The 20,691-nt window shown below is 51.9% G+C and overlaps 1 protein-coding gene across 1 annotated transcript in view; it reads right to left on the bottom strand.

Moving 5' to 3' along the window:
- Positions 1–20,691, bottom strand: part of DNAH17 (dynein axonemal heavy chain 17) — a 109,588-nt gene that overhangs the window by 75,000 nt on the left and 13,897 nt on the right. Inside the window, exons 12-21 of the mRNA XM_007185782.2 lie at positions 19,779–19,974; positions 17,156–17,302; positions 12,148–12,256; positions 11,726–11,829; positions 9,740–9,880; positions 7,484–7,627; positions 5,441–5,623; positions 2,592–2,846; positions 866–1,035; positions 116–338 (exon numbers count right to left, since the gene is read on the bottom strand). Coding sequence (XP_007185844.2) covers positions 116–338; positions 866–1,035; positions 2,592–2,846; positions 5,441–5,623; positions 7,484–7,627; positions 9,740–9,880; positions 11,726–11,829; positions 12,148–12,256; positions 17,156–17,302; positions 19,779–19,974 — 1,672 coding nt within the window. The remainder of the gene's footprint in view (positions 1–115; positions 339–865; positions 1,036–2,591; positions 2,847–5,440; positions 5,624–7,483; positions 7,628–9,739; positions 9,881–11,725; positions 11,830–12,147; positions 12,257–17,155; positions 17,303–19,778; positions 19,975–20,691) is intronic.

Below are 20,691 nucleotides of genomic sequence, written 5' to 3'. Positions count from 1 at the left end.
CCCATGTCTAGAAGAGGAGGTCTAGCCTGCAGGCTCCGGGTCACAAGAGCCCGCCCTCCTCTGGCCCTGCCCGCAGCTCCAGCTCCCCCAGCGGGGGCCCCCCAGGACTGTTTACCTGCAGCTTCACATGCGTCTCCTCGGGCATCTCCTCCCCGTAGGACTTGAGCAGCTCGATGGTCTGCTTCAGGGGCTCAAACATGTTGTTGGTGGCCGTCTGCCTCTCCTTGACCTTCATCAGATGCCCCATCACCTCCACGAGGCCGTCATAATCCCGCTCCTTGACAGGCTTCGTCAAGCCCACCCTGGAGACTTTCATGAAGGCTTCTAGGTCCGCGAGGCTGGTGGGCGAGAGGCCGCCTGTGATGGGTGCCTGCCCAGCATCCCCCGCCTCACCGGCTCGACTGGTCGGCGAGTCCCGCGTGGAGCCGCGTCTCAGGGCAGCCTTTGCTGGGCCTCCCGGACAGAAGAGCTGGATTACACGCTCTCCTGGCTCCGTGCCCCTCCCGGCCCCGACCTCACCTGTAACTGCACAGGTACCACCCGCACGTTTCACGCCAGGCTTCCCTGCCCGACTCAGGGCTCCTGAAGGATTCCTTGGCATCTGTTGCCCAGACCCGGTAAGTGCTCAGTAAAGAAGCAATGACCGAGGGACCAGGGCCTCCACGCCCTGCCAGGTGACACCTTCCTGCTGGGACCCACCCTCCGTGGGGCTGCCGGCCTCTGAGCCTGACCTTCACCTCCACACCCACCCGGTTTGGGGGAGGAGGGGTCCAACCGACACTTCATGGAAGGCCGCCTGCAGGTGCCCCTCGCACATGGCTCTCTGGGGCATGATCAATGTCAGGCCAGCGGTCCCGGTGCCCACCTTTTGACCACGTGGTTGCTCAGGTGCCGCTTGAACATGAGGCTCCAGCGCTTGATGGTGTTGAGGAGGGCCTGCTTGAAGGGGCGGCAGTCACACTGCAGCCAGCCGTTGAACACCTTGGTGTTCTCGCACTTGGACACCTCCTCATACAGCTTCTCATAGGAGTTGATCTGGAAGACACAACCCCGTTCACCTGTCGGGCTGCCGGGGCCAGGGGTTGGGGCCAGCACAGCACGTGTGTGTGGGGGAGGCCCTTACGATGCACTAGTTTCCTTCTCCCAGCACCCCCGGGGTCCCCTGCGGCCCAGCAGTCTATCCCCGACACGGGACAGCCTGTCAAAAAGGGATGTCATCAAGCAAGGCCAGCAGGGCTTCTGAAAAGAGCAGGCCGAAAGTTTCAAGGGGTGAATGGGGTCCCAGGCGCCCATGGGGCATCCCCTAACTCTCTATGCTGCTGTACGTCCTTGGGGCTCTCAAGCTCCACCAGCCAGCTGTCCCCCCACCCCATGTGCATCTCCCCTGTGGCTGGGTCACCTGCACTGAGCTTCAGGAAAAGAGGTGAAGTTTTGTAAATTCGCTATGTTTTCTCATGTTCTATATCCTGGTTTTTTTGGCTGCACTGCACGTCTTGCGGGATCGTAGTTCCCTGACCAGAGATCGAACCCAGGCTATGGCAGTGAAAGCGCTGAGTCCTAACCACCAGACTGCCAGGGAATTCCCATCATGCTCTATATTATTGATGCTCTGGCACTGGGGGCCTCACTGACCCTGGAGGGACTGCCCCTGCCCCCTGGCTGGCTAAGTCCTGGAGATGGCAGACAACCCCCCAGGACCACACCTTTCATATGCAAACAACCGACCAGAGCTCGCACCCCAACCACCTCCTCTATGGGGCTCTCACACTCCAGGCCACTGTCCACCTGCCCTAATCACCCCAGGGCCAGATTCCTGACAACCCGGGACAGCCAGTATGCCCCTGAATCACTGAAATGATTCAAACTAGCCCACCCTAAGCCTGCTTGCCCCGCCTTGCCCATTCTTTCCCATGAAGACCACAGTTCAGGCTCTCAGCCATGCTTTCCCCTCATTCCCTCGGCCTCCTGCCCAACACTGGTGCCTCCCCGCGTGGCCCTATGTGGCCCTGCATGGCATGGAGTGCCTCCCTCCTCTTGGGAGCCGTGAGTCACAACCTCTCTTTTCACAGCAGGCGTCTGATGATCTGTTGGTCTCTCCATGCTTGAATTATAGTAAAACTTACATTTAAAAAATGTTCACCCTGGACTTCCGTGGTGGCGCAGTGGTTAAGAATCCATGTGCCAATTCAGAGGACATAGGTTCGATCTCTGGTCCAGGAAGAGCCCACATGCCACGGAGCAACTAAGCCCGTGCACCACAGCTACTGAGCCTGTGCTCTAGAGCCCACGAGCCACAACTACTGAGCCTGCGTGCCACAACTACTGAAGCCTGCATGTCTAGAGCCCGTGCTCCACAACAAAGAGAAGCCACCGCAATAAGCCCACGCACCACAACGAAGAGTAGCCCCCGCTCGCCGCAACTAGAGAAAGCCCACGCGCAGCAACGAAGACCCAATGCAGCCAAAAATAAATAAATAAATAAATAAAAATGTAAAAAAAAAATGTTCATGCAAGTTTTAAATCAAGTCCAGTGCCCCTCCACGGCAGGGATTCTGGAGGTGAGGAAGCTGGTGGGTGAGGTTCACACACACCTGCTGCTGGAACTGGGCGAGGGTGGGCGGCATCTTGGGGAGGGTCTCCTCGGCCTGGGGGTCCAAGTCCTCCGGGCTGATGGCGTGCCCATAGGTGAGGAAGTTCTTCATGAACTCCTGGGGGTCGTCCATCCACAGGTAGGCGTAGCGCTCGAAGGAGTCCTGGTACTCCTCAGCCTCCTTTATGGCGCTGATGACCAGGCTGGACATCTCCTCCCGCATCTCTATGAGGTCGGTCATGTCTTCCAGGTCGGTCTGCAAGGGGCAGGAGGGGCGCAGATGGGTGAGCGCTTCGCCCGTGGTCTCCCCGCCCTGGAGAGTGGCTCCCTGTTGGTGCAAGCGTTGCTAACCTCTCAAGATGGGACGCGGGGACATCTGCAAACAATGTTTGCAATGTTCTCCCGTGAGAAGATACACTGGACGTGACTTTTGCCAGGCAAACCCCAGGATGATTCACACATGGCTTCATTCATTAAGTAGTTACTCAGCATCTGCTGTGTGCACGCAGGGGGAGGGGGCCCTAGGGGCGTCGACAGGGCTCATGGGGATGTAGACAGCCCAGGAGTGGGGTCAGATGTTCATCAAAAAAATCACAGGAACGAGACATCATGACTCTGACCCTTGCATTCAGGTGTAACAGGGAGGAGGTTGGGGAACGCTCCCTGAGGAAGTGACCACTGGTCTGAGAGCTGACGGACTGTAGGTAAAGAGCAAGAATAGCAACAAAGCACATGCAAAGGCCCTGTGCTGGGAGGAAGCAGACGTTTGAGGACCTGAGTGGAGACCACATGGATGGCCAGAGTAGGAGCATGGGAGGCCCGGGCTGGACAGGATGTTCTGAGTTTCAAGTGACAGAAAACCCAACCCAAATTGGTGTTAGCGAAAAGGCAGTGATTGGCTTATGTAACTGGAGAATCTCAAGGTGGAGGGTGTGTATTAACCATGCTTTTAAAATTTCCTGTATCTTAAGAAGCTTTGGCCTCTTAAAAAATCTTGCTGGCTGGGGAGAGACTGCCCGTCACAGGGCCAGCCAATTCTAAGAGAGCAAAGGGCTGGGGTGGGAGCATGCCTTTCACGTGAAAACCAGCCAATCTCCCAACCGCCCACTTTATCTAACTAACCCTCACACTCCAAGCCCATGTTCCCCCTGCCCCATCACCCAGGGCCAGGTACCGGATAACTGGAGACGACCGCCATAGCCCTGAGCCGCCGACGTGCAGACCGGCTGGCCCCGAGCCGTTTCCCTGGTCCTGTCTTGCCCTCCCGCAGAAACCCCAGCAAAACCTCTGGCCTGGGCTTCGCCCTCCGTCCTGCTTCTGCTTTCTGACCAAACCTGCTGCTTCCCCCGAGCCCCTGAGTAGCCAGCCGTGCTTGTCCTTTCCAGGGGAACTGTGAGTGACATTAACGTTTTCTATCAACAGCACTGACCTCTCCATGTTGTCACTAGGTCACTTCTGTAAATTAAAATCTCATGGATACAAACGAGACCAGAGCGGGGCGTGCACAGCCTGGGGTGTGGCCTGATCACCGGGACCCTTATTCTGCTTTGTTCCGTCCTGTTCATCATGCCAAGCCCCTCAGGACCCCGGGGTGGGTGCAGGAGCCCCGGATGCGCATCCTGTCAGATTCTGGAGCACACGTGGGAGTCCAGCTCTGCGTTGGGTCTATTCTTGAGCTGACCACTGGTGGCATAGTTCACTTTATTCTGAGCTGTGGAACAGCTTGCTGCGTGCCCTTGGGCCGGAAATACCACCTTTTTGTGGCTCAGGAATCCTCAAGCCCTTCTCTCTGCCTGGAAATCCCCTTCCACCCTTCAAGACTCAGAACGCATGTCAGCTCCTCCGGGAAGCTGTCCTTGACCTTGCCAGGTATTTCCTCATGTCCTCACATCACTACATTCACTCACACATGCACACGTATGCACACATACCTCTGTCCCTAATAGCACAGAGCATCTTGCTGTAAATATTTGTTATTACAAATAATACGCGCCCATTATCAAAAAGTTCAAATGAGGCAGAAGCATATAAAATAAAAAGCTCCCTTGGCATCCCCTGTCCTCCTACCATCCTCACCCCCATCCTGTTTCCCAGAAGCAAGCACTCTTAACAGTTTGGAGTGTATCCAGAGGAAGGCAGGCTTTTGTTTTGTTTAAACGAATGAAATCACATTCTAAACACTGTTCCACAACTTAAGCACTTAATAACAAACGTGTCACGAGCAGCTTTGCATCCCGGGCTCCCTTTTGGGACTCATCCGGATGCCTTTGTCTGGATGGGCCGGAATCTACTGAAGGACACCTGTATTTGATGGTCATTTAGGTCTTTTCCAATTTGTGTTTAACTGCCCCACAAACCACGCTCCGACAAACACACCTTCTCAGACCTCCCTTCGGGGGGCGGGGAGGGGCTGAATTTCCCACACCTTTGCATCCCCAGGATCTGATCTGACTGCATTTTACGTGTCAGATGCACGTTAGGTGTTTAACGCATTCAGAGCAAACGGCTGCGGGAGCCCACGCAAGGCACATCTGTCAAAGAGCCTGCGTGCTCAGAGGGTCACAGGGTTTAAATTACGGGAGGGAGTGAGATACCAGTGAGGGAGGGGATGCACATTTGGTGTCTTATTGGGGGTGGGGAGGCGTCAGGGGAGTGAAAACCAGGTCGACCGAGGAGAAGCCGCTCTGGGGAGAAAGATGGGATCTCAGGAGTGGAGAGAGAAATCCGGGCCACCGTCCTGGGGAACCCGATGGAATGGAAGCCTCTGGGCTCCTCTTCACACTCAGGACCCGTTAGGGGTAGCAGTTGGTGGCAGGGAAAGGGGTGGGGCCGTACCAAGCCCAGACTGACCTTGTAGTTCATCCTGCCCTTGGCCAGCCTGGGGATGAGCTTGGCTGCATTGCAGATGTCAGTGACCAGGCTCCCAATCAGCGCCAGGAAGCCTCGGTCCCCGCCCACCTCCAGGGACGGATTGAAGACCAGCCCATCCTCGTCCAGCTCCATGCGGACCTCAAACAGCGGTGCGATGCTCTCCTGAAACAGGCCGTCATGGGGTCAAAGCCTTGCCCTCGGCTGAACCATTTTCAGTGCCCGGATGTTCACCCCAGCACCGGACAAGGTATATGGCTAACTCCTGCTGGCTGGGGCCACTGCAGAGAACACACTTCCTGAGGGCCCTTGAGCAAGAACTACACAACCAAATGCAACGCCATCGGGCCAAATGCAGGTTGGGTGTCCAGGGTGGGATACAGCAGTGATCGTGAGTGCTGAGGAGACCCGTTACCTCCGTTCAAAGCCCACATCTGCTACTGTCTAGCTGCGTGGCCTTGGGCGAGACCCTCGGCTTCCCAGTTTCCCCAGATATACAAAATGAGTACAGCTGCTTTATAGAACAGAGGCAACCCTTGTCCCCATCTCCTTGGGTTACCGTGAGGACTAGAGGGATGGCTAACACATAGAGCGCGTGGGGCGGCGGCTGTCTCAGGTGTAAGTGTCAGCAGCTGTGGCCACGGTGCTCAGTGGGGCAGAGGCAGGGAGTGTCACAGACAGGCAGGATGGTCTCCGCTGAGCTCCAGAAAGGACACGCCCTCATGTCCCTTGGAGGTTCTGTTTCTAAAACACACACGCCACAACCCTGTCTATTCCCTCTTGTGAGGATCCCTCTTGTGAGGCTGCGAGGCTGAGGTGCAGCCTCATGTGTCAGGGGACAGGGTAGAGGCTCGCCCAACATACCGGCGAGTCTCAAAGTGTGGCCCACGGGTGGCCTCGGGACCTGCTCCACGGCCACTGACCTTCCTCCAAACGTAGTCCCATGCTGGCCCTGTGGGTGGCTGGCTTGAGAGACCGCTGGTTCTAGGACTGAGGAGGGGGTGGTCTGCACTAGTGCCTGAGCAAGTTGCTAAGTGGGAGAGGTCAGTTGTCACAAACTCAGGTGACCAGACTTTTCTAAAGCCTCTGACTCAGGGGTCTGCTCCCACTGCTTGGCCACTTGCAAATACGGGGACTTCCTGGGATTTTTTGAGGATGCTTTGTTATTAGGGTCTCATCATGCTTTTGATTGTGACTCTCCTCTCTTTGTAGTGATAAATTAGTTTATAAGTTTACTATAAATTAGCTACCTTCATTGCTGATACCATGTCACTGTGCCTTGCTTGGTGAGACTTAACAGTTGGTAATGCCGACTACTTTCATCAACAGAATCTGGGGTCTGTGATTTTCTGGTGACAACTGCCCTCTGCAGCTTGTGTCAGGGCATCTCACTTCAGTGCCCACCATCCTTTCCTGCGGGTAGGCTGGGGGGTGGGGTGGGGAGAGTGTCTTTCATCTTGCCCTCCTGGCAGTATTCAAAATCACTTGGGAACCACTGTAGTGAAAAGCACATGGGCAGGAAATAGCTCTTGGAGAACAGGCTGGGATGCAATTAACCAGTAAATCCACTTTGCTGACCTGGTTTAAGCTTCTGCTCAATTCAGCAGAGGGTTGAGCGGGTTGGTGGCTGATGTTGCCGACAGGAGGGCACCTCCCAGCCCCAATCAGCATAAGGAGGGGGCAGTGGTACCTGCTTTTCCTCATCTGGCAGCAGCATAGGACAACTCAGATCCCTGTAGGTGTTCTATAGCCCACTTACGCTGCAGCATATTTAAGGACCAGATGTCCTGAGCACCTGGGACTGAGCAGGATCCCGGGACGCAGGACTTTCAGGTTTAAAATCGGGACGAGTTGGTCACCCTGGGAAGACTTTAATAAGTCTGTTCATTTGTAACATGACAGTCTGTTCTTTCATCGCGAAACCACAGATTATAGATTCCAGCGTAAACCTTTCTCATATTTATAATATCATAATACACATATATGTATATGCATATATATATATATCTCACATTTGTAACTTACATCTACAACCATGTTGTCCATTAGGTAATTTAGAGACTTGCGAATGAAATGGTCAAATTCATCCAAGACGATGCTGTCAACGTAGTTGACATAATCCTTCCAGGACTGGCTTGTTGTATTCGCTCTGAAGAGTTCCGCGTTTTCCTGCAAACAGAACCACATGGCTGGCTGTCGTTTCACTGGTCCACTTGTTCCCTCTTTAGGCAATTTATTCAACAATTCCCTGGGCTACCCTCATCCTTGTTCACACCCTCCACACACAGAGGTCTGCTTTTGGCGTCTTGAACGCTCCAGGCTCTTCCTACATTAGCATCTCTGCACAGGCTGATCCCTCCCATTCATACCAGGTGTGGCTTCTTCTCATCTTTTAGGTTTCAGCTCAAATGTCAGCTCCTCACAAAGGCCCTTCTTGACCACCCCCCATTCATCTCAGGTTTGGTTCCTGTCCCTGCCCCCCGACCTGTGTTCCCTCTAGCAATTCGTTATTTGTGCCTGTGATGGCACAGATGACAACTCTGAATTATTTTGTCTTTGGTCTGTACCTCCCCTTGATGCCAAGCATCACGAGGACAGGGATTGACTGTCCTTTCCACCATTATACCTCCAGCACTAAGTAGTATGCCTGGAACAGAGCAGGAGCTGGTGGGTGGTTGGATGGATGGATGGGTGGATGGGTGGATGGATGGATGTTTGGGTGGGTGTGTGGGTGGATGGATGGGTGGGTGCGTGGATGATTGGGTGGGTGGATGGGTGGATGGATGGATGGGTGGATGGATGGGTGGATGGGTGGATGGGTGGATGGGTGGGTGGGAGGATGGGAGGATGGGAGGATGGGAGGATGGGTGGGTGGGTGGGTGGGTGGATGGATGGATGGATGGATGGGTTGGTGGATAGATGAAACTGTAAGACACTGAGTGCTACAGGAAAACACAAAGATGACTGTGACCCAGTCTGTACCCTCAGGCAGTTATATTCTAATAGGGGAGAGAAGACACAGGCTTAAATAACGTCAGTGTAACAATGGCTCAAATGACTATTATGGGAGTAGAGGACTCTGGCAAATGTTGCGATAACAAAGCCTTGTCAATTGCTCACTGGCCTCTGCCTCACTGGGGTTCCTGTTCCCTCCTGGCTCGCCCTCCAGCTGGGCTAGTGTGCTGTGAACCTCTTCCCAATGCTAAGCTAGATTTATCTCTCCTGTGTTGTTTCCAACACATCTGGGAATGTTAATAGGTTAATCGGTTAACTCTTCCAAATAACCTTTTTGCAGTTTAACATGTTAATTTCGTTGGACCTTCTGGCACCAGGGCAAAGGGGAAAGGAAGAGGATCTGGAAACAAGACAAAATATTTCTTGGTCCAGTCAAGTCACTCCACAGAGGCAATGACCTTCCAACCAATGACTTCATCATGAGAACAGCCCAGCACAGACCCTCCTCCTGGGGGGCCTGCTGGTCTGTCTGGATGTGGCGACCCATCATTTAAGGCCATAGCAATGATTTGCACCATGCACTGGGAAACCCCGAAAAACTGTCCTGAAAATATCTTGAGCTCGGTGGGGTGGGGGGGGGCGGGCAGTTTTCTCCTTTCCAGGCCAACACAGAGCTGCACCTTTCACATTTGCCTCAGAAACAGGTGAAAATGCAAGCTGGCTAAAGTGGCCACAGACGGAGGAAGGCGTGAGAACCCCATGCTGCCGGGAATCAGGCAGAGCTGCCAGGGACGTGAGGCTCCCATTCTGCATCCCCCTCCGACCGTGCCCGTGCCCGTGGGGCCCTGGGCCCATGGACCCTTGAGACGGCTGGCAGAAAGGAATAACCTGCACGCTGGGCAGCCCAGCGGGCACGTGTCCGCACATTATCCCAGTTTCAACGTGTTGGCACCCAAACACCACAGGGCACCCACATTCCGTGCTCCTCTCTCTTCCCGTGCTGCTGGGCTTTCCTCACACTCAGGGGTGGGAAGCCGTGATACAGCTTCTCCCAGGGACTTGGTACGAAGGTGTCACTTGTCCACACCGATTCATGTGGGGTGGGGGGAGGGGGCTCTGACACCCTTAGGGGAGGAGGGCAGACACGTGACAAGAGGAATCAGGCTTCCAGGTGAGCAGTTAGCAGGGTTTGCTACTGTAAGATCGGACTCCTGGATTAAAGGTCTTAGACGCCTGACGTTTTCTGGAGCCTCGAGCTCTCCCTCCTCCCTCCCCGGCTGCTGAGAGCCCATGGCCTTTCCAAGGCCCTCCCGGGCAGCTCCTTACCATGACCATGGACTGGATCTTCAGGCCGGCGTCCTTGACCGCGGTGTAGCGCTTGTTGAGGTTGGCCATCCTCCCGTCCAAGTCTAACAGGGCCTCTTTCTTGTTGTCCTTCCTTTCAAACATTGGGTTGGCCGACCAGTCCTGGAGGGAAAAGGTGAGCGGGAGAAAAGTGTCTGGAGAAAAAGCTTCTGGTCCTACTCCCTCCTACACAGCCTTTAGAGTGAGTGTCCCCATCCTAGGCTGGCCTCGCAGAGGCCGAGGGGCCGCTGAGGACTGTTAGCCAGAAAGCCTCCAATGATGTGACTCAAAACCAACCAGGGCCTTGGAGGACCACGGAGAGACCCCTGTGCATGTTCCCCAGTCAGGAGCCCCTCTAGGGGAAGGAGCATCTGACCCTCTTGTCAGGGAACCTCAGGAGCTGGGGGTGAGGGGACATGGCAGCCGGATCCGGAGACACGTGTGGAGATGTTCAGAGTCCAGGACAGAAAGGGACACACAGGAGAGAATGAGTGACTGGAGAAGGCGCCCGGGGGCTGAGGAAAGGTTGCCATTTTCAGATTGAAAGTACTTTATGGATCCAGGGAATGTTAACAAAAGGAGACACATGTCTGGATACATTCTGGTGACGTGTCTGAACCCTGAAGATGACCAAGGACTCTACCTACCTCTGGACGGAGAGAACAGGAAAGTCAAAAAATATCTTTCGAAGGAAATATCAAATATATCAGCAAAGGGAAGTCATACCTTTGTCAGCTTTTTCAACATTGAGGCTATAAGCAGGGGTGGCTGGGGCCTGAATTGTGCCTCCTCCCGCAAATTTATATGTTGAAGTTCTAACCTCTAACATCTCAGGATGTTACTGCATTTGGAGAGAAGATCTTTAAAGAGGTGATTAAAGTGGGGTCATTAGGGTGGGCCTAAATCTGATATGGCTAGTGTTCTTATAAGAAGAGGAGATCAGGACATAGACACAGAGGGACGACCGTGCGAGGACACAGGGAGAAGACGGCCGTCTACACACCCAGGAGAGAGGCCTCAGAAGAAACCAACCCTGCTGGCACCTTGATCTCAAACTTCTAGCCTCCAGGACTATGAGACAATAAATTTCTGCTGTTTAAGCTGCCCAGCCTCTGGTCCTTTGTTATGGCAGCCAGAGCAGACGAATACAGGGATGCTTCTAGACTACTGAAAGAAAAGGACCATATCAAAAAATCCTTTACTTAGACAAGACAGCTATAGGTGAGATCCAAAGAAAGATAGTTTTGGAAAGCAAGGACTCAGGAAGTAGGTCATCAACGCACCCTTTCTGAGGCAATTACTTGAGGAAATAGTCTGATCGAATGAAAACTGAATCAGAAAAAAAATCAGAAAAAAAGTGGGGTGAGCAATGGCTTTTGCTTACAATGTACTGAGTTAAATCTAAGTGGATGGTGATGAAAAGAACGTCAATTGTAACGAAGGAAAGAGTTTCACACCGTGATAAGCCAAAGGAGTCTCAAAACAGAAGAGGTGTTTTCTAATGAACAAACTAGCGCTGGCCCAAGGCAGGTGTCCGCAAATTCAGGCACTGCTGACAAACCGTGGTGGGGGAGGGTAGTGCTAGCGAGGGCTTTCCCCCAGTTTTCTGGGTCAGGCTTGAGAGCAAGGACCTGTGCTGCTCTGCATCGAGGGATGTGCTCCCGGCGGGGCTGAGTCTGAGCACGTCTCCACCCCCACCCTCGTTCCTGGCACCCGCCTGGCAGAGGGACCTGCCCACACACCTGCTGAGCTCAACAGACCCAAATGGAATGGAGCTCTACAGAGTGATCAGGGGCTCTTCTGCCTTGGGGCCACCCTGACGTCACCATGGTACAGCCCAGAGCCTCACACAGCAGGCCCCCACTGCCTTGGGCACTTTCCGTGATCATCTCCGAGGGGCCCCGTTTCCCCAGGACCCTCTCCGGGGTCCCCATTTAAGCCCCGCTCTGTGCTTTGCAGGTTACTCACCTTCATGGCCTGGGAAATCCCCTCTATGTTTTGCTTTGCTTTTTGTATCCTGTTCTGCAAGTTGTATAGCATTTCTCGCATCTCTTGAATATATTCAAACACACCTAAAATAGAAGCATAAAGGGATCTTACAAAATGAACGATTTAGCAAGGGCTGGCTTAACACTCATGATCACAACACAATGCTCGGCGAGTCTGTCCGCTTCTCTGGAGCCTGAAGCAGAGGAAATCGCGGAGAGCTTCCTAAAAGGCAACGCTGAGGAATAAAGCACATCGTGTCTCTTTGGAAACAGGGCCTCCCTATCCCCACGTAGGCGGATCACGAATTCCACAGGAACTGCAGACGGCCGACAGGTTGGACCCGCCCCTCCATCCCCCTCACCCAAGTTTAACCTAAGGGGAAATGAATGTCGCCTTTGTACCTTTGCCATTCCAGAATAAGGTAGTCTCAGCGTCCAACAATTTGATATCGATTGCTTCCAATTCTGACTTTATCAGTGGAAATTCTATGTCCTTCACTGTGGTCTTTATCTGCAAAACAAGGGCTACAGTTTCAGGGCCTTTGTTCCAAATCCAAGCAGATTTAAAATCGTCTCCTGGTAAGGGTGTTTATTACTCAATACCAACCAAACCAATTACAGTTAGTGTTATTTAATTGGGAATTATGTATACATCAAAGTTCAGGAGATTCCAACTTTTAAAATTATTTTTTATCACCAAGGATTTATGTATATACTTAACTCCTAATCACCCATGTTATGGGGTAGAAAGAGAAGGAAATTCACTAATGCAAAAACAGTGCGTACATAATCCAAAACTTACAAAATCTGGCTTAGAATCATAAAAAGAAAATCAGAGGAATACACACTGGTAATTGGGACACTTCTGGGGCATTTCTCAGAACACCGCCTTGCCTATGATCTAAGGCTCGAAATGTGATTATACAAAGGAGGTCCAGGATCTGTGGAGAAGCTGTTTCACTTGCTAAAGCATCAGAGTGAACGGTAGGGTAGGTTCCATACAGGCTTGATACGGGTCTACCCTGAGCTAAGAAATTCATGTTAACACTTGAAAACCTCAATTCACAGAACAGAAAAAAAAAAAGACAGAGTGTGTATACAGTTTTTATTAATTACACCTTTAAATAACAAGCACCAGTTGTGCTTTGGAATACTGTCCTATCTGGCAACATTTTGATTTACGTGTAAGTTTTCAAGGACAGGTCTACTCTCTAAAGTGAGGGATGTACATAGAATTTAAATTGTACATTAGATGCTCTTTGCCTTTCACAATAATTCTTTTTTTTTTTTTAACATCTTTATTGGAGTATAATTGCTTTACAATGGTGTGTTAGTTTCTGCTGTATAACAAAGTGAATCAGCTATACATATTACATACATCCCCATATCTCTTCCCTCTTGCGTCTCCCTCTCACCCTCCCTAACCCACCCCTCTAGGTGGTCACAAAGCACAGAGATGATCTCCCTGTGCTATACGGCTGCTTCCCACTAGCTATCTATTTTACATTTGGTAGTGTATATATGTCCATGTCACTCTCTCACTTTGTCCCAGCTTACCCTTCCCCCTCCCCATGTCCTCAAGTCCATTCTCGACATCTGCGTCTTTATTCCTGTCCTGCCCCTAGGTTCTTCAGAACCATTTTTTTAAGATTCTATATATATCTGTTAGCATACGGTATTTGTTTTTCTCTTTCTGACTTACTTCACTCTGTATGACAGTCTCTAGGTCCATCCACCTAACTACAAATAACTCAATTTCCTTTCTTTTTATGGCTGAGTAATATTCCATTGTATATATGTGCCACATCTTCTTTATCCATTCATCTGTCGATGGACACTTAGGTTGCTTCCATGTCTTGGCTATTGTAAATAGAGCTGCAATGAACATTGTGGTACATGACTCTTTTTGAATTACGGTTTTCTCTGGGTATATGCCCAGGAGTGGGATTGCTGGGTCGTATGGTAGTTCTATTTTTAGTTTTTTGAGGAAACTCCATACTGTCCTCCATAGTGGCTGTATCAATTTACATTCCCACCAACAGTGCAAGAGGGTTCCCTTTTCTCCACACCCTCTACAGCATTTATTGTTTGTAGATTTTTTGATGATGGCCATTCTGACGGTGTGAGGTGATACCTCATTGTAGTTTTGATTTGCATTTCTCTAATGATTAGTGATGTTGAGCATCCTTTCATGTGTTTGTTGGCAATCTGTATATCTTCTTTGGAGAAATGTCTATTTAGGTCTTCTGCCTATTTTTGGATTGGGTTGTTTGTTTTTTTGATATTGAGCTGCATGAGCTGCCTGTGTATTTTGGAGATTAATCCTTTGTCAGTTGTTTCGTTTGCAAATATTTTCTCCCATTCTGAGGGTTGTCTTTTCATCTTGTTTATGGTTTCCTTTGTTGTGCAAAAGCTTTTAAGTTTCATTAGGTCCCATTTGTTTATTTTTGTTTTTATTTCCATTTCTCTAGGAGGTGGATCAAAAAGGATTTTGCTGTGATTTATGTCATAAAGTGTTCTGCCTATGTTTTCCTGTAAGAGTTTTATAGTGTCTGGCCTTACATTTAGGTCTCTAATCCATTTTGAGTTTATTTCTGTGTATGCTGTTAGGGAGCATTCTAATTTCATTCTTTTACACGTAGCCATCCAGTTTTCCCAGCTCCACTCACAATAATTCTTGACATATATTTGGTACTTTAAATGGTGCCCCCTCCCCACCCATGTCCTCCTTTTCAGACAATTAACTCTTAGGAAAGGTACGGTAGGGCAGAGAAATAAAGCTTAACAGCTATTACCAGTGGAAACCAGACAGGAGCAAAAGAAAGCACTGACGGAATTATAAAGTAAGTCAATGTGAAATCTTGATTCCATTTATCAGAGTTTGGATATTAAACAATTACACGAATAGCCCAGACAAGAGCTAAATGTTATTATGCCTTTGTGATTGCCCAGAGTAAGCAAAGCTCACAGCGATGAGATCCACTTAATATGCCCTGTTTATTATTTTTCAGCAGCCTATGTAATAAATCCACACCTTTAGGGCATTTTTCCCAGACCCCCCAGCAGATTCCTTCAAGCCCCACTCCAACACTTACCTAGCTCAAACATTAATAGACATTAGCAGTCTGGGGGCCTGGGGTCTCTCTCGGCAACAGAAAGTACGTTAAGAATAAGAAGCGCATCTAAGGGACCAGGAGCATCTCCAGAGAGGGGAGCTGGCATCAGTAATAAGGGTCACTGCAGGCGCTGAGCTCTGGGTCTCACTCCCCGACTCCCCATCCTTGTCTAATGTTTTTATTAGCAGAACAATGTCATTCACAGCGGAAGCTAACACGCTTCCCCCGCATGTGACTGGTTGGGTTTTGTTTGGAAATTCAGAAGTGGAAGATCAATTTTTTTTGTTTCATTCTAAATAATGTTTGTTGGATTTTTTTGTTTGTTTCTGATTGCATCGTTGTTAAAAAAAAAAAAAAAAGCTCTTGCATTGAAAGTAACCCACAAACATTTTTCCACGTGACTGTATCTCTAAGGCTTCCATTCTTCCTAAACACCATGGCCGGGAGGCGTTCCAGGGAACGGATGAACACGGCGTTCTTTGAACCTGAAGAGAGCTGGTTCTGGAGAAAGCTAATTCAAGGAAACGCACTTAAGGCAGGCCCTGGGTTGTCACAGTTCGCAGCACCAATAAGTGAGTCGATTCAAATTTTATCTTAAAAAATGAAATTAGTGAAAATGAGCTTACTCCAGTTTATCTTGAACACGTTTCAGGTTACATCACCCCCATGCTCTGATTTGTGGAATAGAGTTAAGGAATGGGTCTATGGTTGGTTTTGTGGTGGGTGTGTCAGGGTGAGCGGTGGGGGAGTGATACTTTTTGACAAATCCACGTGATGGCATGACCTGGCGTGCTTCACTTCATGTTCAGGTAGGAGGCGGTCACTTCTAGCAAGATCGGGAGGCTTCCTCAGTGTCCCAAAGGCCTTGCTCTGAATCTTTTATTTATTTATTTATTTATTATTTATTTATTTATTTATTTATTTATGGTTGTGTTGGGTCTTCGTTTCTGTGCGAGGGCTTTCTCTAGTTGGGGCAAGTGGGGGCCACTCTTCATCACGGTGCGTGGGCCTCTCACTATCGCGGCCTCCCTTGTTGCGGAGCACAGGCTCCAGACGCGCAGGCTCAGTAATTGTGGCTCACAGGCCCAGTTGCTCCGCGGCATGTGGGATCCCCCCAGACCAGGGCTCGAACCCGTGTCCCCTGCATTGGCAGGCAGACTCTCAACCACTGCGCCACCAGGGAAGCCCCTGAATCTTTTGATGTTCCAACTATTCTCTTTTTTGGCAGGAAATTCCTGGGCTTGGTCAAATCTGGCCACCATAGGGAGGAGGTGCATGGTAGAGCTGTGCTCCAGTTACTACCGACTCAGAGAGCACTTAACAAGCAGGCAGGGGAGGGGCAGGACAGGAATCTCCCTCTCCACGTTCTGGTTGGAACCGGGCGTTAAGTTCAAGGCCCGTACAAGACAGGCCAGGGAAGGCGACCGAGGCATGCTCCTCAGGGCTCTAGGAAAGGGGCCGTCACATCAGGGATTTGGGAGCGCGTAAGCATCTCTCCCACAGATCGAGATGCAAAACCCAGAAACAGAAATATTCCAGGTCCCACACAGTGGCTCCAGTTGGGGGCAAGTTGGCTGCAACAAACATAAGCCCACTAAAGCTGGCTCAGGTCACGTGGAGGTGCACTGGTGGAGCCCCGGGGGCTGGACCCACAAAGCTCACGTCCGGGCTCCCCTCTGTCTCGTGGGGCCTCTCCGGTGGTCTGCTCCACCCGCCTGCTCCCTTCCTTCTGCGGCCCGGGTTTCCGCTCATTCTGGTTTCTCTGCTCCCCCGAGACTCCGGTGTGAATGATGCTGGGACCCAATTCCAAATTCCCAGGGTTCAAGGAGAGGGAATCTCATTGGCCCCTTTTGGATGAGGTGTCTGCGGTAGGCTGAATAATGGCCCCCAAAGACGTCACGTCCTAATCCACAGGACCTCTGACTATGTCACCTTGCACTTGGCAAAAGAGAATTTGCAGATGTGATGCAGTTAAGCACCTTGACATCGGGTGGGCCCAATGCGATCGCAAGGTCCTTATAAGAGGGAGCCAAGAAGAACAAAGGAAGGGAACATGACAACAAAAGCAAAGGTGCTGTGATCCGAAGGTGGCGTGACGTGGCCTCGAGCCACGGAACGCGGGCAACTCTGGAAGGTGGAAAAGGTGAGGACATGGGTTCTCCCCAGAGGGTGGCTCCAACCACCTCCAAATACGAAAACATTCTCAGCTCTGTTCTGCGTGGGGATCGTACACCTGTGTCTGTTCTAAACAAAACGCCCAACGTGGCAAACAAAACAAAGCAACACCAGCTCACCTCATTGTACCAGCCGGCAATGAGTTCCAAGTTGCCCACGAACTTCCGGAAGGTTTCGTACTGTGAGAACAGGTTCTCGGCGCTGCTGGGAATCTCTTTTTGTTGCTGGAAGTTCAGGTACTTGACCTCTCTCAGCACGGCCACCAGCTAAGGTGAATGAAGAGAACAGAAGAGGTCAGGGGGTGGCCTCAGTGGCACGGCACTTGGCAGCACAAGTGAGGGTCTGCCCCTGGGATGCTTCTACAGCCCCCAAAGCGGGCGGGAGGTCTGACTGGGGACGGGCTCCACTGGCAGGATCACGATGCCTTCACCCTACTGACCGGTCCTGATGCCTAGAAGTGCTGGCATCACCAGCGTGGTGGGCACCATCATTCTAACCCCCAGGTGTCTAAAGAAAGGCTCCTCCCTAGGGCCTGACCTTCCCTTGTCCCTCTCCACCCCCTGGTTACAGCCCAGGAGACCAACAGCAGGGCATCCCTTCCGACAGAGCTTCTGCCCTTGCTGCTCAGCCAACACCGTTCTTGTGGAGGCCCCAGTAACCTTCACATTGCTGAATCCACGGGTCACTTCACAGGCCCCGTCTCACGTGACCTCTCAGCAGCTGGTCCCTCCCCCTCCTGGGCACATGGTCCCCTCTTTGCATCCAGGACACCAGGCTCTCCTGGTCCCCATTACCAGTCTCTCTGATGCTTCTGAGATTTAAGTGTTGGAGAACCGCGGATGGGGTCCCTCTCGATCTGCTCTCACGTTGGTGACCTCACCCAGCGTCACGGCGTTAAGAACCATCTATGTGTGAATGACTCCCGTGCTCACGTCCCCAACTCGGGTCTCTCTCCTGACTTGAGACTCCTGTGTCTACCTGCCTACTCAGCGTCTCCATGTGGATGTCCAGTTGACATGTCAAAGTCAACGTGACTGAAACAGAGCAGTCTTGCCCCCTGGCCACCTCCACCCGCTGTCTCATCTGATGGCCATTCCCCCCTTCCAGTTGCCCAGCCCAGAATGCTGGGGCTGACCCCTCTCTTCCTGCACACGTGATTTCCAACCTGTCTAGGATCTCATCGGCCCTGTGATCAAACTCTAATCTAACCTCTGTGCACCTTCACTGCCGCTGCTCTGGTCCAGGCCATCACCCTCTCATCATCCCTCACCTGGATTCCAGCAAAACACTCCTAAGTGGTCTCTGTGCTTCTGGCCTTGCCCTCCCCACAAGTCCACTCACACACAGCATCTAGGGGGACCCTAGCATCAATCAGATCAGGGCCCTCCTCTGCTCGAAACCCTGCAACGGCTGCCATCTTGCCCGGAACAAAGACCCAAGTCCCTTTCAGGGCCCGTGAGGCTCGCTGTGCTCCATCCTCTCCTCACCCCCTTTCCCTGCACCTCCCCTGCTCACTCCACCCCGGCCCCACTGGTCTCCTCGCTGCTCCCACAACACGCCAGGCACACGCATACCTCCTGGCCTTTGCTTTAGCTGTTTGCTCTCCTCGAAGGCTTTCCTCCCATCTTTGCCGGCCAACTCCCTCACCTCCTGCAAGTCTCTGCTCGAATCCAAAGCTGCAACCTGCCCCCTTCCTCCGCCTCTGTCCAGTCCCCGCTTACCTGCCTTTCCCATTCTTTGAGGTACCGACCATCACGTTCTCATGTGTTACACGTTATGCTGGTTCATCGTCCCCTCCCTCTCTTCTCCTGGCCTTTCCACCGGGCCCCCACCACTTTCTCCCCTCTCTCTGTCTCTCTCTCTCCCCCTCTCCCTGTAGGAGGCAAGCTCCAGAAGGACAGAGATCTTTGTTGGTTCACTAATTTATCCCAAACACGTACACAAAGTAGGTGCTCAGTAACTATTTGTTGAATGAAAGAATGAATTTGGGTGAAAGAAGGTTTCAGAGGAAAAGTCACATCTGGGTTCCCTGCCTTCCTGGTATCACCGCTGACTTCAGAGCAGGGCAGGTGCGTTTTCGTAAGGCAGGTGCTTGTAGAGTTGCAGGCTGCTCCAGCTTCTGCCCGCGTACTTGGTTAACTACCTGGGGTTTAGCCCTGGACGGTGTGGATTCCCTCCAGCCTTCCCGACTTGACCAGGGGGTCCACTTATTCAGATCCTGAAAAGACCTTTTTTTTTTCTTTTAAATTCTCAAATTGATGGTTCCTCTTGGGGTCCCATGAAAGGCGGCCCAGCTTTAAAATAGCATCCTCGTGGGAGAGGGAGGGTGGGAGGGAGGGAGATGCAAGAGGGAAGAGATATGGGAACATATGTATATGTATAACTGATTCACTTTGTTATAAAGCAGAAACTAACACACCATTGTAAAGCAATTATACTCCAATAAAGATGTTTAAAAATAAATAAATAAATAAATAAAATAGCGTACTCATTCCAGCTATTTTCAAGGAGGCTACAATTGTCTCATATCTTAAATATATCCTGGGCGTTCTTTAAGCAACACTTGAATAATAAAGCTTTAGCTAAATATGACATAAACATCAACCCCACAAGTCCATGCTGTTGGTAGGAGGGGGGGGTCAGCCTCAGGGTCACGTGGGCTTGCCCCGTGGGGAACCCTAGGTCCCCGGGACAGCCTCTGGCCCAGCTGCCCTCCCGATGCTGCGGCCAGACGACACCTACCGCTTTGCTGAAGTTGACATGGACGAGGCTGGTGGCGGGGTCCCGCTGGACCAGGGGCTGCCCCAGGGTGAAGCGGCAGTCCTGGTCCACCCCCGCCGCCCACTGCTGGTAGATCCTCTCACGGTAGCTTCTCAGCAGTTCCACCATCTCATCGTATTTCTGGTAGATCAGCTTGGCCTCCACGCTGGACATGACCCTGGAATCAGAGTCAGGAGGAGGGTCAGGTGCCGTCTCCCTCGGGGCCTCGCTAGCACCCCAACCGTGCCTGCCAGACCTTGGGGTGATGCAGCAGGCAGCCAGCTCTCTGTTTCTTCCAGGCTGAGACACTGAACGTACACATAGATGATGCCCTTCACAGGCAGCAACCAGCCCAGAAAGTCAAATGATAACCCTTGTAACATTGGCCCTGAATGGCCAGGACTTGACTCATAACTGCCACCTTCCTTAATGTCCGTCCTCCCTTCCAACTTAGGACCAACCGGAGAGCCAGACATGCCTCCCGACCAAACACACGGGACGCCCTCCTCCAGTCCCCACGCTGATGGCCTCCAGCCCGGGAGACCGGGAGCCTCTTCTCTGTTCCGCTGTGGGTCCTTGCACTCCTCCGCCTGCTTTCCAGCCTCTGCCAAACACAAGCGACAGTGGCCGACTCCCTGCTCTGGCCAGCACCGAGGAAGTAGCCTTTGCTTGTTCTCATTTGGGTGTCTTTGTTCATTTCCATGAGGGTGACCACCAAGGTCACCTTCCTGACATGCCCGCTGGGAAGGCACCCAGAGGAGGGGGAGGTGCGGTCAGGGTCTCTCCTGGGACCGTGCCCTGGGAAGGAAAGGCTTGGCCGATGGTAAGCGTGGGCCTGCCTCAGAGCTGGGACAGACGTCCCCGCAACCCACCGCAAACTTCACAGCTGTGGAGG

Source organism: Balaenoptera acutorostrata, chromosome 20 (genome assembly GCF_949987535.1).
Source record: "Balaenoptera acutorostrata chromosome 20, mBalAcu1.1, whole genome shotgun sequence".
Lineage (NCBI taxonomy): Eukaryota > Metazoa > Chordata > Mammalia > Artiodactyla > Balaenopteridae > Balaenoptera > Balaenoptera acutorostrata.
This window is presented reverse-complemented; position numbering and strand designations above follow the sequence as displayed.